The 14,741-nt window shown below is 44.9% G+C and overlaps 1 protein-coding gene across 2 annotated transcripts in view; it reads left to right on the forward strand.

Annotated features, from left to right (window-relative positions):
* The window catches only part of plcb1 (phospholipase C beta 1), an 867,193-nt gene that overhangs the window by 719,827 nt on the left and 132,625 nt on the right, over window positions 1-14,741 (forward strand). For both annotated transcript variants that reach the window (XM_043696584.2, XM_043696585.2), the window contains exons 18-19: window positions 9,067-9,151; window positions 13,335-13,459. In XM_043696584.2, the coding sequence (XP_043552519.1) occupies window positions 9,067-9,151; window positions 13,335-13,459 (210 nt within the window). The remainder of the gene's footprint in view (window positions 1-9,066; window positions 9,152-13,334; window positions 13,460-14,741) is intronic.

The raw sequence follows: 14,741 nt of genomic DNA on the forward strand, positions 1-14,741 counted from the left end.
ATGGAAAACCTGCAGAGCAAATTCAGATGAGGAACAGTTGGGAACTTTGATATTTGAAACTTTATCCTTGTTTTTCAAAGCAACTTCGTTGAGAGAGATATGGGGAGGGCTGCATTTGGCTTCAAGCTGACTCTTAAACAGACAAACAGAGGCAAGTAATGCAGATTTTCACATGTCTCCAACAACTGCCTACAGCTTCTAAGTGTGTACTGAAGAAAGAGAATCCATTACCTCATTCCAGAGGCTGTTGCTACGTGACAGCAGAGTAGATCCATTTGGGTTTTTCAGGTCTGTATTCAATAATTAAAACCAGGGGGTTGCACCCCTCACTCTCTCTAAAGCTTTGCTGAACACTGTTTTCCAAAGCCGCTAGTTCCTTTTGCGAATAGCCTAAAATTTCCTTAAACCTCTGGCTTTCCCATTCCAAGCAATCACACAGTTAATCCTTTGCAACCCAGTACTGACCAAATGTTTTCCACTTCTCATAATCCACCAATAAAATGAAAAGATAGGATGGTTGGATATTCCTACAGCTTAGGGAGATCAAGTCACAATAGTCATACCAGATCATAGGGCTGTTCTCTCATCAAGGAGAGACGACTGGTGGGAGTTTAAGCTGAGGGTCAACACACCTCAGGCGAGGGGAGAGAGGTTGTGAAGGAGGGATCTTCCCAACCAGTGCAGGAATTGAACCCATGCCATTGGCATCACTCTACATTGCATAACAGCCAGCTGAGCTAACTGCCCCCTAAGCTTAACTGAGAAGCTGCATCGTCAGAGTGAGTGGTTATTTTTACTTGCTGTATGCCTGCAATTAATTTTGAGAAGCTGACAGTACTGACTGGTGATGGTCCATGGTGAGAAAATATTTGGATTGCTGTCTATATCCTTATAGATAAGCATATTGCTGACAAGTCTACAAAGGGTTTTATCTTGTGAGATCTATTCTGCAAAAAGAGCCTCTCTCATTAGTAAGGGACATGTGTAAATGTTACATGATTTGACCCTTCTTTGTAAACAAGTGCAATTTTCAATGAGTCGACGTGATAAAATGATCCATTTGAACTCTTCTGAAATACTTACAGTCAGGTAGTCTGACTATAAATAGTACCCATTATATTGGCTATCCCTTCTGGGTGAGTTGGCTTTTAAGCATTTCCTTCTCCATCTCTACTGGACCAGGAATGCTCGGGTCAAATATATTGAGCCTTTGAGTCTCACTAGCCTCAGGGCGAAGATTAGCCAAGGATAATTGGAGGCTCTGCAATGCCAGACCTGTGACTGCTGACAAGAGACAATGAGCCACAGTTTCCAAGGATAGCGTTATCCTTTATTGGGAATTGGATAGGATCGCCACGCTTTTCGGACTTTAGAGCATGTGATTTATGAGGCAACATAAAGAGTTTTAAATTCTCAGGCTTGGCTGACTTTTTAATGTTGTAGACAAATTTGCCTTCTACAGTCACGCAACATCAGCAATATTAGTAACTCACAGTAGACAGAGGATTGCTGTTTGCCGCACATTCATTTGAATCATTTTTTGGGAACTGTCAGGGAAATGATGAAGTTTGGTTTTGTTGAGATTTTTGAACATAACAGCACAGTGGTTATGTTACTGGGCTAGCTACCCTAGACCGATACATCAGAAGCTTCAGTCTCACAGGAATTCAATTAATTCAATAAATTTCTCATAAAATGCTTGCCTAATGGAGGGGACCGTATAACTGGCAGATTGACATTAAAAACTCAACAGCTAATGCTCTTAAGAGATGCAAATCTGCAGTCATAGATCATAGAATCCCTACATTGTGGAAGCAGTTCATTCAGCCCAGCGAGTCCACACTTACCTTCCGAACAGCTTCCCACTCAATTTATAATCCACCGAGCCTGCATATCCCTGGAGACTGTGGGCAATATAGCATGGCCAATTCACCCTAATCTGCACATCTTTGGACTGTGGGAGGAAACCCACGCAGACACAGGGAGAATGTGCAAACTCCACACAGACAGTTGCCCGAGGCTGGAATTGAACCCAGGTCCCTGGCGCTGCGAGGCAGCAGTGCTAACCACTGAGCCACCGTGCTCCCAGTCTGGCCCCACCTTTGTGACTGCGGACCCACAGCAGACCCTGAAGTGCCCAGAGTGAAGACATTCTCTTGTGTTCATGAAGATAGCTCACCTCCACCTTCTCGCAGGGTAATTAGGGATAGGAAATGGAGCTGGCTGTGCCATCCCGAGAAAACATTTGTCATTAAACAATTTTCAATACCTCTTCCATACCTGGCTCATGTTGAAGTTTAGGCCCAACAAGTCCACACCGACCCTCCAAAGAGCAACCCACCCGGACCCATTCCCCTACATTTACCCCGTCACCTAACACTACGGGCAATTTAGCATGGACAATTCACCTAACCTGCACATTTTTGGACTGTGGGAGGAAACCGGAGCACCCAGAGGAAACTCACACAGACAATGTGCAAACTCCACACAGACAATTGCCTGAGGTGGGAATTGAACCCAGGTCTCTGGTGCTGTGAGGCAGTAGTACTAACCACTGAGCCACCGTGCCACCCGGGCAAACAGACAAAGAGAGAGAGAGGCAGATCTCGAAGGTTCCTCTGAATTCCTGGAGAAACTGCATATTCAGATCCATTAGCGAGCAAGATTTCTCTGTTCCTGGATTAGTCATGTTAAGGCTGAGGCTCATTATCCAGATGCAAGTTCATGACCCAGCAAAACCTGGATAATATCCAGATTTGAGGTGACAAGTGCCAGGCAATCACCATCTCCAACAAGAGAGGATCTAACCATCGGCCGTTGACATTTATCACGAGGATATAAGGGCCAGGAGCAGGAATACACCCATGGATCCTACCATGACCCTGAATTCCTTTACTGTTCGAAATATTATCTATCTTAGCATTTGTTTTTGTAAATATTTTTATTGAGAAAAAGATTTTGAATTTTTCACAATATTATAAAATAACTACAAAATATTACAATCTTGTAATATAACAGCAATAACAGTAAACAAACTACTACTCTACTCCACAAACAAGTGAGAAGAAAACAAAAGAAAAAATAACCTACAATCCAATATATAACTAAATCAAAAAAAGAAATTAAATTCCTCTATGATTCTATGACTCTATGACTCTAAACCAAGTTGAACCAAGGTAAGCGAAATGAAGTTACAACACTCAGCGCAATCCGACCAAAGCTCCCCATCACCAGGAGCGTCAGTTGGCAAACTCGTATTTATTCCTTCCAGTGGCCCCCGGCCCACCAAGCCCCTGACCATGAGCTGGATGTCGGAAAATCCCCCGGGATTCTCAGGGTGGCATAGATTAGTTATGGAGCACATCTGCTTGGACTTCCTCACAAGTATGGTGCACCAGAAATATATAGCCTTTCTGAAATATATAGCCGACAAGTCTGTGTCTATATATTTCAGAAAGGGTCGCCATGTCCTATAAAACAGTTCTGTTTTCTGGTGCACCATACTCGTGAGGAAGTCCAAGCAGATGTGCTCCATAACTAATCTACGCCACCCTGAGAATCCTGGGGGATTTTCCGACATCCAGCTCATCAGGATGTTCTTCCTCGTACAAAATGAAAGAATATTAAACAGCTTCTTCCCAGGTGCATCCAAAGAGGGGAGATTCAGCAAACCCAAGAGGAGGGACATCGGAGCTACCTTGACCTCGGTTCCTAACATCCCTTCAGAGACACTCGCTATCCCGCCCCAATATCTCCGAAGCTTGAGGCATGACCATAAGCAACGAATAAGAGTACCGACATCTGTTTTACGTTTGGGGACGCTCCTGTCTTAAATTTCGCAAGCCGCTCTGGTGCCAAGTAAGCCCTGTGAAGTACCTTCAGTTGCGTAGCCTGCGTCCTATTGCAAATCGAAATCCTCCTTACGTTCTCCCAAATGTCCTCCCACGCCTCTGACGAGATCTCCACCCCCCCAATTCCTGAATCCAGATTCCACACAGACGCTCAATGTCCTTTGAGACACTACCTCCTAATAAATGATAGAGGGTGCTGACCGAGAGAGTACCGATGGACCGAAGTACTCTCCACATCCGACTTACAGGGACTAACCATTAATGTAGACTCTTTCTGTATAAAGTCCCGAATCTGAAAATAATGAAAGAAGTCTCTTCCAGATAGCTCATATTTCTGGCTCAGCTGCTCGAAAGACATCATGACCTCCCCGTTAAATAAATCTCCCAAACAAGAGACTCCTCTGGACTCCCAGAGCCTAAAGCCAGAATACATCGATCCCGGCCGGAATCCTAACATTCCTGCCATGGGAGTGAAAGGGGAAGGATTTTGTAAATTGCCCTCACCTTATCGCATCATTCTCCATGCTTTAATCGTGTTAAGGACAATCAGGTTTCTGCAATGGTCCATAACAGTCCTCATCTTGTCCATAAACAACAAATTAATGAGGGGGCACTTCGCCTGGGAGGCCTCGATCTCCAGCCAGATTGACCGCAGGTCCTGACAAGCCCAGTCAGTCACAGAGGATAGTTGAGAACTTATAGAGTCATAGAATCATAGAAATGTACAGCACGGAAACAGACCCACTGGTCCAACCCATCCATGCTGACCAGATATCCCAACCCAATCTAGTCCCACCTGCCAGCACCCGGCCCATATCCCTCCAAACCCTTCCTATTCATAGACCCATCCAGATGCCCTTTAAATGTTGCAATTGTACCAGCCTCCACCACGTCCTCTGGCAGCTCATTCCATACACGTACCACCCTCTGAGTAAAAACGTTGTCCCTTAGGTCTCTTTTATATCTTTCCCCTCTCACCCTAAACCTATGCCCTCTAGTTCTGGACTCCCCCACCCCTAGGAAAAGACCTTGCCTATTTACCCTATCCATACCCCTCATGATTTTATAAACCTCTATAAGGTCACCCCCTCAGCGTCCGATGCTCCAGGGAAAACTGCCCCAGCCTATTCAACTTCTCCCCATAGCTCAAATCCTCCAACCCTGGCAATATCCTTGCAAATTTTTTCTGAACCCTTTCAAGTTTCACAACATCTTTCCGATAGGAAGGAGACCAGAATTGCATGCAATATTCCAACAGTGGCCAAACCAATGTCCTGTACAGCTGCAGCGTGACCTCCCAACTCCTGTACTCAGTACTCTGACCAATAAAGGAAAGCATACCAAACACCTTCTTCACTATCCTATCTACCTGTGACTCCACTTTCAAGGAGCTATGAACCTGCACTCCAAGGTCTCTTTGTTCAGCAACACTCCCTGGGACCTTACCATTAAGTGTATAAGTCCTGCTAAGATTTGCTTTCCCAAAATGCAGCACCTCGCATTTATCTAAATTAAACTCCATCTGCCACTTCTCAGCCCATTGACCCTTTTGATCAAGATCCTGTTGTAATCTGAGGTAACCTTCTTTGCTGTCCACTACACCTCCAATTTTGCAGTCATCTGCAAACTTGCCCCTTATGCTCATATTCAAATCATTTATATAAATGTCGAAAAGTACTGGACCCAGCACCGATCCTTGTGGCACTCCACTGGTCACAGGCCTCCAGTCTGAAAAACAACCCTCCACCACCACCCTCTGTCTTCTACCTTTGAATTTAACCCCCATCCCCTGGGGAAGCTGCAATTTGACAAGCTTATTAAGAGGCTGTCTATGATGCCAGATGAAAGATCCAAGCCAACTGTAAAACCTCCAAAGCGCTTGCCCAGGCAGCATCAAAGGGAGCATTCACATGGGATATAACAAACGAGGAAGAACATTCATTTTGACCAGAGCTATTCTACCCAACCAGGATATCGGAAGATCTTCCCAGCACTGAAGGCCCTGTCTTATCTTCTCTAGCAACTGCACAAAGTTAGTGTTATATAATTGATGGAAGGCCATGGTGATAAAAATGCCGAAATACAGGAAACCTCCCTGTGTCCACCCGAAAGTAAAACGGGTTCCACCCCCAAGGTCGGGTACTCTGACAAGACCCCCCACAGGCATGGCCTCCGACTTCATAATATTGATTTTACAACCTGAGAAAGATCCAGATAGATTAGTCACTTGTATTAAACAAGGCACAGGTATTGTTGGGTTCATTAGAAAGAGAAGATCATCATCTGCGTAAAAGGGTGATCTTATGCCCTCCTGATCCCACCTCCAGGGCAATTATATTGGGGACCCTCTGGATGGCCTCTGTCAACGGCTCTATCACCGATGTAAACAGCAATGGTGAAAGGGGGCATTCCTTGTCGGCTGCCTCTAACAATACTAAAATTGTCAGGCCTTAGACCATTAGTGAGAACCGCTGCTTTAGGGTCACTGTATAACACTGCCACCCACCTGGCAAAGACCCTTCCAAGACCAAACCGCTCCAGGACATAAAGGAGGTACGGCCACTCCACCTCGTCAAACACTTTCTCTGCATCCAGGGAGACTACCAAGCCTGGAATCGACCCTTGCTGGCATACCTGGACCATATTTAGTATTCTTCTAATATTATCTATCTTTACCTTAAAAAAGGTCAGTGAGGTAGCCTCAACTGCTTCCCTGGGCAGGGAATTCCACAGATTCACAACCCCCTGGGGGAAGAAGTTCCTCCTCAGCTCAGCCCTAAATCTGCTCCCCCCCCCCCTTATTTTGAGGCTATGCCCATGAGTTCTAGCTTCACCTGCCAGTGGAAAAAAACCTCCCTATTTCTATCATATCTATTTCCTTCATAATTTTATGTGTTTTTAATGTAACTTTTATGAGATCACCCCTCATTCCTCTTCATTCCAGTGAATGTAATCCCAGTCCACTCTGTTTCTCCTCATAAGCCAACCCTCTCAGCTCCGGAATCAATCACATGAACCTCCTGTGCACCCCCTCCAGTGCCAGTACATCCTTTCTCAAGTAAGGAGACCAAAACCGCACACAGTACTCCCAGTTGTCGCCTCACCAGCACACTATACAGCTGCAGCATAACCTCCCTATCTTTTAACTCAGTCCCTTTAGCAATGAAGGACAAAATTCCATTTGCCTTATTCATTACCTGTTGTACCTGCAGACCAACTTTCATGCACAAGGACACCCCAGTCCCTCTGCACAGCAATATGCTGCAATTCTTTTTAGTGTTCACATAAAAACCCTTTTTACTGTTATTCCTACCGAAGTGGATGACTTCACATTCATGAACGTTGTACTCTATCTGTCAGACCTTTGCCCACTCTCTTAAACTATCTATATCCCTCTGCAATCTGAGTCCTCTGCACACACTGTGCTCTACCACTCATCTTAGTGGCATTTCCATCACTGAATCCACCATTATCAACATCCTGGGAGTTAGCACTGACCAGAAACTGAACTGGCCTGGACATTTTAAACACTGCGGCTACAAGAGCAGGTCAGACGCGGGGAATCCTGTGGCGGCTAGCTTAGCTCCTGACTCTGCAAAGCCTGTCCACCATCCACCAGGCACAAGTCAGGTGTGTGACACTTGCCTGGCTGGGCTCCAACAACACTCATGAAGCTGAAGGAGGTTATAACTGGGCACTCGGAAACACACAAGGGAATTGGAGAGGGTCAGCATATTTTGCGAAACAGAAATGTTTCACCAATTTATTGGAATTCTTTGAGTGTGTGGCATGCAGTGTGGACAAAGGGAAGCCCATTGATGTATGATACTTGGATTTGAGAAGGCTCTACTTCTACATAAATAGGTTATTGCATAAGGGAGGAGTTCATGGTGTGAGGGCTAACATACTAACGTGGACAGACAATTTGCCGACTGGCAATATCACAATGAAAGGCCTCCTTGTAGATTGTGACGGGGTGAATGGGGATGTTAGACAGGGATCTGCACTGGAGCTTGTTGACTTTTTGCCATTTATAGCAATGACTTAAGCGAGGGGAGTGAAGGTGTGGTGGGCTGAACTTGCAGATAGCACATGAGTAGGTCAGGTATGTTGTGAAGTTGACATTACAGTGATGAAGATCGGTTTAGTCAAAGCAGATTTTTGCAACAACTGTAACAAGGAGCCCATCGGAAAAGATACTGAAGTCTTGTTGAAATGCTCCTGGGGTAATTATTGATGGAGGACATTGAGGTATGTTTTATTCTTACATTTTTGTGACATTGTTATATTTGTTCCCAGGATGGCATACGAGGAGAGACTGGATCGGCTGGGCTTGTACTCATGGAATTGAGAAGAATGAGGGGGGAGTTGCACAGAAACATATAAAATCCTGCTGGGACTGGACAGGCTAGATGCAGGAAGAATGTTCCCAATGCTGGGGAAGTCCAGAACTCGGGGTCACCGTGTAACAATGAGGGGTAGGCCATCCAAGACTGAGATGGGGAAGAATGTCTTCACTCAGAGAGTTGTGAACCTGTGGAATTCTCTCCTACAGGAAGCTGTTGGGGCCAGTTTGTTGGATAGATTCAGGAGGGAGCTGGACATGACCCTTGTAGCTAAAGGGATCAAGGGGTATGGGGAGAAAGGAATGGGCTACTGAGATTGCACGATCAGCCGTGATCATATTGAATGGTGGGGCAGGCTGGAAGGGCCAAATGGCCTACTACTGCACCTATTTTCTACATTTCTATGTTTCCCATTGACTTAGAAATCGATATAAGTGTTTTGATTTCTTCTTAATCTATTACTCTGCTAACTCTTAGTCAGGCAATAAAGTTATTGGCAAGATTTCCCTTCCCTCTCACAAAGGGCTCAATTCTGCTTTATTGGTGCTCCATCAATGGGGCTTCCTCATCACCAGCTCAAGACAGGCGAGGTAACAAGGGCTTCAAGGTTCTAAAATGTTTTTGTGTGTTTCACGTTCCCCACCGGCACCCACCCCAGTTTATAACATGACCTTGCATTCCTCCATTCGATTAGATCTCACTCCAAAGCATACAGCACACCCCCCCCCTCATGCCAAGTACAATAAAATCAACACCTCAGTGTCCGTGCCGAACTGTGTCAGCCAGTTTTCTTAAAGCTGAAAGGTTAACCGAGGGGTACAGCCAGATGTGCGGTGGGTTATTGGACGTTTCTGTTTTTTCACTTGTAGAGAACAACAAAAGTTTCGAAATGTCGTCGTTCGTGGAGACCAAGGCTCTGGAGCAGCTGACGAAATCGCCTGTGGAGTTTGTGGAGTATCCCTTCAGCAAATACTGACTGTACCATTCCCATCACTCGCTCAGACGTAAATCAGTGATGTTTAATTTCGTAGAGAGAGAGGTTCACCAGAGATTCAGGACGCACCACGATGCAAACATGATGTTAAACCATGAAAAGTGATGGCAACTTTAAAAAAGGATCTCAAAGCCCCCACTTATTGTGAATCTTAACAGACCCTCGTTTGTTTCGCATATTTTTGTTCAGATTTCTTTCTTTCTTTCTTTCGCTCTGCTTTTAGAGTTAGGAGGAAGTGAGGACTGCAGATGCTGGAGAGTCAGAGCCGAAAAGTGTGGAAAAGCACAGCAGGCCAGGCAGCAGCCAAGCAGCAGGAGAGTCGACGTCATCAGGAACATTCCTGATGAAGTGCTTATGCCCGAAACGTCGACTCTCCTGCTCCTCGGATGCTGCCTGACCTGCTGTGCCTTTCCAGCGCCTTACTTTTAGAGTTGACCGTTTCAGAGGGTTAGGAGTTAACAACATTGCTATGGCATCGCAGATTTCCTTCCCTCAAGGACATTGGTGAACCAGATGTTTTTATTCCCAAATCAATTGATGATAGTTAATGCTATCACCCAAATTGTGGGTGGGTTTAAGTTCCAGAGTTTTCATTAAGCAATTTCAAATTCCATCCATGCAATGGAGGGACTTGAACCCATGTCCCCAGCACATTATGCCCAGCCTGTGAAAGGTTGACCTAATGATGCTACCGCTGTGCCACCATCACTCCACTCAAGGTTGTGACTCCTATGCAGTACCAAGGGAGTGCAGCACTGTCAGAGGTGTAGCCTTTCAGACTAGACTTTACACTGAGGCCTACTCTGCCCTCTCAGCTGAGCGTAAAAGGCTCCCCAGGAACTATTTCAGTGAAGAACAGAGGTTTCTGCTGGCCAATGTCTATCACCCAACCAACGTTGTGAGAACCAGATTATCTGGTCATTGTCATTTGCTATTTATGTGCAAATTGTCTCCTGCTTTACAGTGATGACACTTCAAAAAGTACTTTATTGACTGTGAAACGCTTTGAGAGCTCTGGTAGTTGAGATGGACACAACATAAACATGACTAGAAGAAAGTGAGCACTGCAGATGCTGGAGATCAGAGTCAAGAGTGTGATGCTGGAAAAGCACAGCCAAGTCAGGCAGCATCCAAGGAGCAGGAGAGTCAACATTTCGGGTATGAGCCCTTCATCAGGAATGAGGCTGGTGCACCGAGGGGGTGGAGAGATAAATGGGAGAGGGGGTGGCAAGGTAGCTGAGAATGTGATGGGTAGATGAAGGTGGAGGGGTGATGGTGATAGTCGGAGAGGAGGGTGGAGCGGATAAGTGGGAAGGAAGATGGACAGGTAGGACAGTTCAAGAGGGAGCTGCCAAATTGGAAGGTTGGTTCTGGGATAAGTTGGAGGGAGGGGAATTGATGAAACTTGTGAAGTCGACATAAATGCTGTGTGGTTGGAGGGTCCCAAGGAGGAACATAAATATAAGATTTTCCTTTTGATCTTGAGTTGGGGGAATTTCAGAAGATAAGACATAGTTTCTCGTTTGAATAATATCTTCTCACTCTGCATCCAGGTGTTGCTGCTACTGAGAGTGGTGACCCAGACCTTGTTTTCTTTGAGTAGGAAGAATATGATTTTTAACAATAAAATCTGAGAGCTGTTCATTCAGACCGTGGCCACTGGATGGCGTCATCCCTTAAGAAATGCAAGCAATGGGCAAGAAGAAAGACAGACTCGAATAATAATTTTTTTGTTGCTTAACTGTTAAAAAGTTCTTTTTAAATAAGAACACATCTTCACGCACCGCTTGAAATGCTGATCAGTTTGCAAATTACTTTGGGCAGCCCCTGTGTTAACTTCTGGAAATTAATTCACTTGTAGGAGAATAATTTATAGGCTTATCTTGATGGCTGGATATTTTGCTTTAACAGAAGTCCAAGATAACTCAATTAGCTGAGTGGACACCATGGTTAGTGTGGACCAATTTGAGCTGAAGGGCCTGTTTCCATGCTATATTACTCTATGACTATATAATATTTAATTTAAAGAGTGTTGGAAATATTCAGCAGCTGGGTGGATAAATGTTATCACCCAGGGTCCTGGTGTGGCTGATGGGCATTATCCTAGAGCCACATCTCCCACCACACATTTGGCACCTGTTCCCAGGAGGTCGAGGTAGATGCCTTGTTCCGATTTCTCTTAACGTAGGAATGCTATTGTACATCAGTAGCAGTTGGTGTCACGCTAATATCTTCCCCCTGCATTGCAGTTAAGGGCTTAATTTGGATTGCACTTTGGTTCCTCCCCTCTGGCCTTACTGTCATAGATGATCCTGCCAGGAGTTGGGAAGTCCTGATAGCATCGTTCTCGGGATCATTGGAACACTCAGTCCACAGCCAGGTGGCAATCCACAGGAAGTCTCCTCCTATATTAAATGCAAACTCCAACATCCACTCTGTGGAACAATACATCATTGGAGAACTTGGTGACAGAGTCTTTGAAGTTGCCTTAAAATGGAGTTTAATGTTGTTTTGATCTGTTGGACCTGAAAGGAGTGCAGCTAGAATTTACCAGAATGGTCTTTTTAAATTAATTTGTATGTTATGGGTTTAAATACCCTCAACGAGGAGGTGATAGCCGAGTGACACCATCATTCCACTATTAATCAGTGACTCAGTGCACATTCAGGGGACCCTGGGTGAATGCCATAGATTTGAATCCAGTGGAAATCTGGAATTAAAAATCTAATGATGACCATGAACTAATTGTTGGAAAAATCCATCTGGTTCATCAATGTCCTTTACCTGGTCTGGCCTACATGTGACTCCAGACCCACAGCAATGTGGTTTACCCTTAGCCATTACCTGGGCAATTAGGGACAGGCAATTAATTCCCACCAGTGACGCCCGCATCCCATGAATGAATTTCTAAAAAATATTCTCAAAGTGTTATTTGTCAGCAGAATATTCCTTTCGTCCTCAGATCCTAGGAGGGGACAGCAACTCTTCTGAACAATATTCAGTTCAATTTGTCGATAGTGATGTGCAGAGAATGTCTGCTTTTTCTTATTCGCTGACAGGACATGGGTGTCGCTGGCTGGACCTGCATTTATTGCCCGTCCCTAGTTGCCCTTGAGATGGTGTTGCTGAGCTACCTTCTTGAACTGCTTCAGCCCGTATATTTTAAGGACTCCTGCAGCACTCTTGGGGAGGGAAATTCCAGGATTTTGACCCCTTGACACTGACAGAATGACACGGCATTTCCAAGTCAAGATGGTGAATGGTTTGGAAGGGGATTTTCAGGTCACGGTGTTCCCAAGTTCCCATGGCATTAAGGGGTGACTACGCACACTAGGCTGGTATTCCTGGGAATGTGAAGGGATGATTTGATTGGAGATTTATAAGATTTTGAAAGGAATTTATCAGTGTGAGACAGAGAGAAGCACTTCTGCCACTGTCAAGAAATCTAGGATAAAGACATGTAAGAGACGTGACTTCAATATCAAAGCTAGGTCATTCTGGAGGGAAGGCAGAAGGCACTTCTTCACGCAAAGGTCTGTAAAATTATGGAACTCTCTCCCAGAATACGCAGTAACCGCTAGCTCACTTAGTCAGAGAGTCATACAGCACAGAAACAGTCCCTTCAATTCAAACAATCCATACCATCCATAATCTCAAACTAAACTAGTCCCATCTGCCTGCACTTGGCCTATTTCCCTCCAAACACTTCGTAAAGTTAAGAGTGTGGCACTGGAAAAGCACAGCAGGTCAGACTCTCCTGCTCCTCGGATGCCGCCTGACCTGCTGTGCTTTTCCAGTGCCACACTTTTCAACTCTGATCTCCAGCATCTGCAATTCTCGCTTTCACTTAGTAAAGTTAAGTCAAGAGTCATTTGATTGAGTTTTTTTCCTTAATAAGAATATGGGGGGAAATGACTTCAAGACAGATTGAGGTAGAGATTAGCCTTGGTATTATTGAATGGGAGTTCAGTCTTGAGGGGCTGGATGACGTTTACTTGTTCTCCTGCTCCTACTCATTGGAAGCTCACAAGTTCACCAGCCTTTTTTTCTCACGGTGATTTCACTTATCCCAATATCTGTGTTTCTATTTGAAACAAGGCCTTCATTTTCTCTGCAACTTTCCTTAGCAAACACTCTCTCCAGATACAACAAGAGGCAGCTGAGCCGCATTTATCCGAAGGGAACCCGAGTGGATTCCTCAAACTACATGCCTCAGGTATTTTGGAATGCCGGATGTCACCTGGTAGCTCTTAACTTCCAGACATTAGGTGAGTATTGAAAACATCTACCTTTGGTTTTTCTGAAGAGGGGCTGACAGGGTAAATGTTTGAGAGGCTAATCTCTTTTTGGTTAGGAAGTTTGGAACAACTGATCATAATCTCAGAACAAAAGGTCAGCCACTTTGGACTGCCATGGGGAGAAATGTCCTCACTCCAAAGTCATTGAGTCAGAGAGATGTAGAGCCAACTTGTCCATGCCAACCAGATATCAGAACATAATTTGCCAGCACCTGGCCAATATCCCTCTTGTCCCTTCCTAATAATGTACTCATCCAGATGCCTCTTAAATGTTGTAATTGTACCAGCCTCCACCACTTCCTCTCGCAGCTCATTCCATACACGTACCACCCTCTGTGTGAAAAAGTTGCCCCTTCAGTCCCTTTTAAATCTTTCTCCTCTCACCCTAAACCTATGCCCTCTAGTTCTGGACTCCCCCACCCCAGGGAAAGGACCTTGTCTATTTACCCTATCCATGCCCCTCATGATTTTATAAACCTCTATAAGGTCACCCCTCAGCCTCAGATGGTCCAGGGAAAACATCACAACCGATTCAGCCTCTCCCTTTACCTCAAACTCTCCAACTCCGGCAACATCCTTATAAATCTTTTCTGAATCCTTTCAAGTTTCACAACATCCTCCCTTTAGGAGGGAGACCAGAATTGCATGCAATATCCCAAACTCACCGTCCTGTACATCCGTAACATGACCTCCCAGCTCCAATATTCAATACTCTGACCAATAAAGGAAAGCATACCAAACGCCTTCTTCACTATCCTATCTACCTGCGACTTCACTTTCAAGGAGGTATGAACCTGAGTGTCTTTGTTCAGCAATAATCCCTCGGACCTTACCATTAAGTGTCTAAGTCCTGCTCTGATTTGTGTTTCCAAAATTCAACACTTCACATTTATCTAAATTAAACTCCATCTGCCACTCCTTGGCCAATTGGCCCATCTGATCAAGATCCCGTTGTCCCCTGGGGTAACCTTTTTTGCTGTCCACTGCACCTCCAATTTTGGTGTCATCTGCAAACATTCTAAAGGTCAAGAATCTTTGGAATTCTGGACCATAGAGAGCTGTGGATGCTCTGTCATTGTGAAAATTCAAGCCTGGGATTGATTGATGTTTGGGTACTAAGTGAATCCCCAGATCTGAGACGAAGTAGCAAGACTGATTAGATGGGCCAATGGGATGAGAAGTGGCAGATGGAGTTTAATTTAGATAAATGTGAGTTGCTGCATTTTGGAAAAGCAAATCTTAGCAGGATTTA

This window comes from Chiloscyllium plagiosum, unplaced genomic scaffold (genome assembly GCF_037043375.1).
Source record: "Chiloscyllium plagiosum isolate Xiang-an unplaced genomic scaffold, Cpla_swu_hap1 HiC_scaffold_10, whole genome shotgun sequence".
NCBI lineage: Eukaryota > Metazoa > Chordata > Chondrichthyes > Orectolobiformes > Hemiscylliidae > Chiloscyllium > Chiloscyllium plagiosum.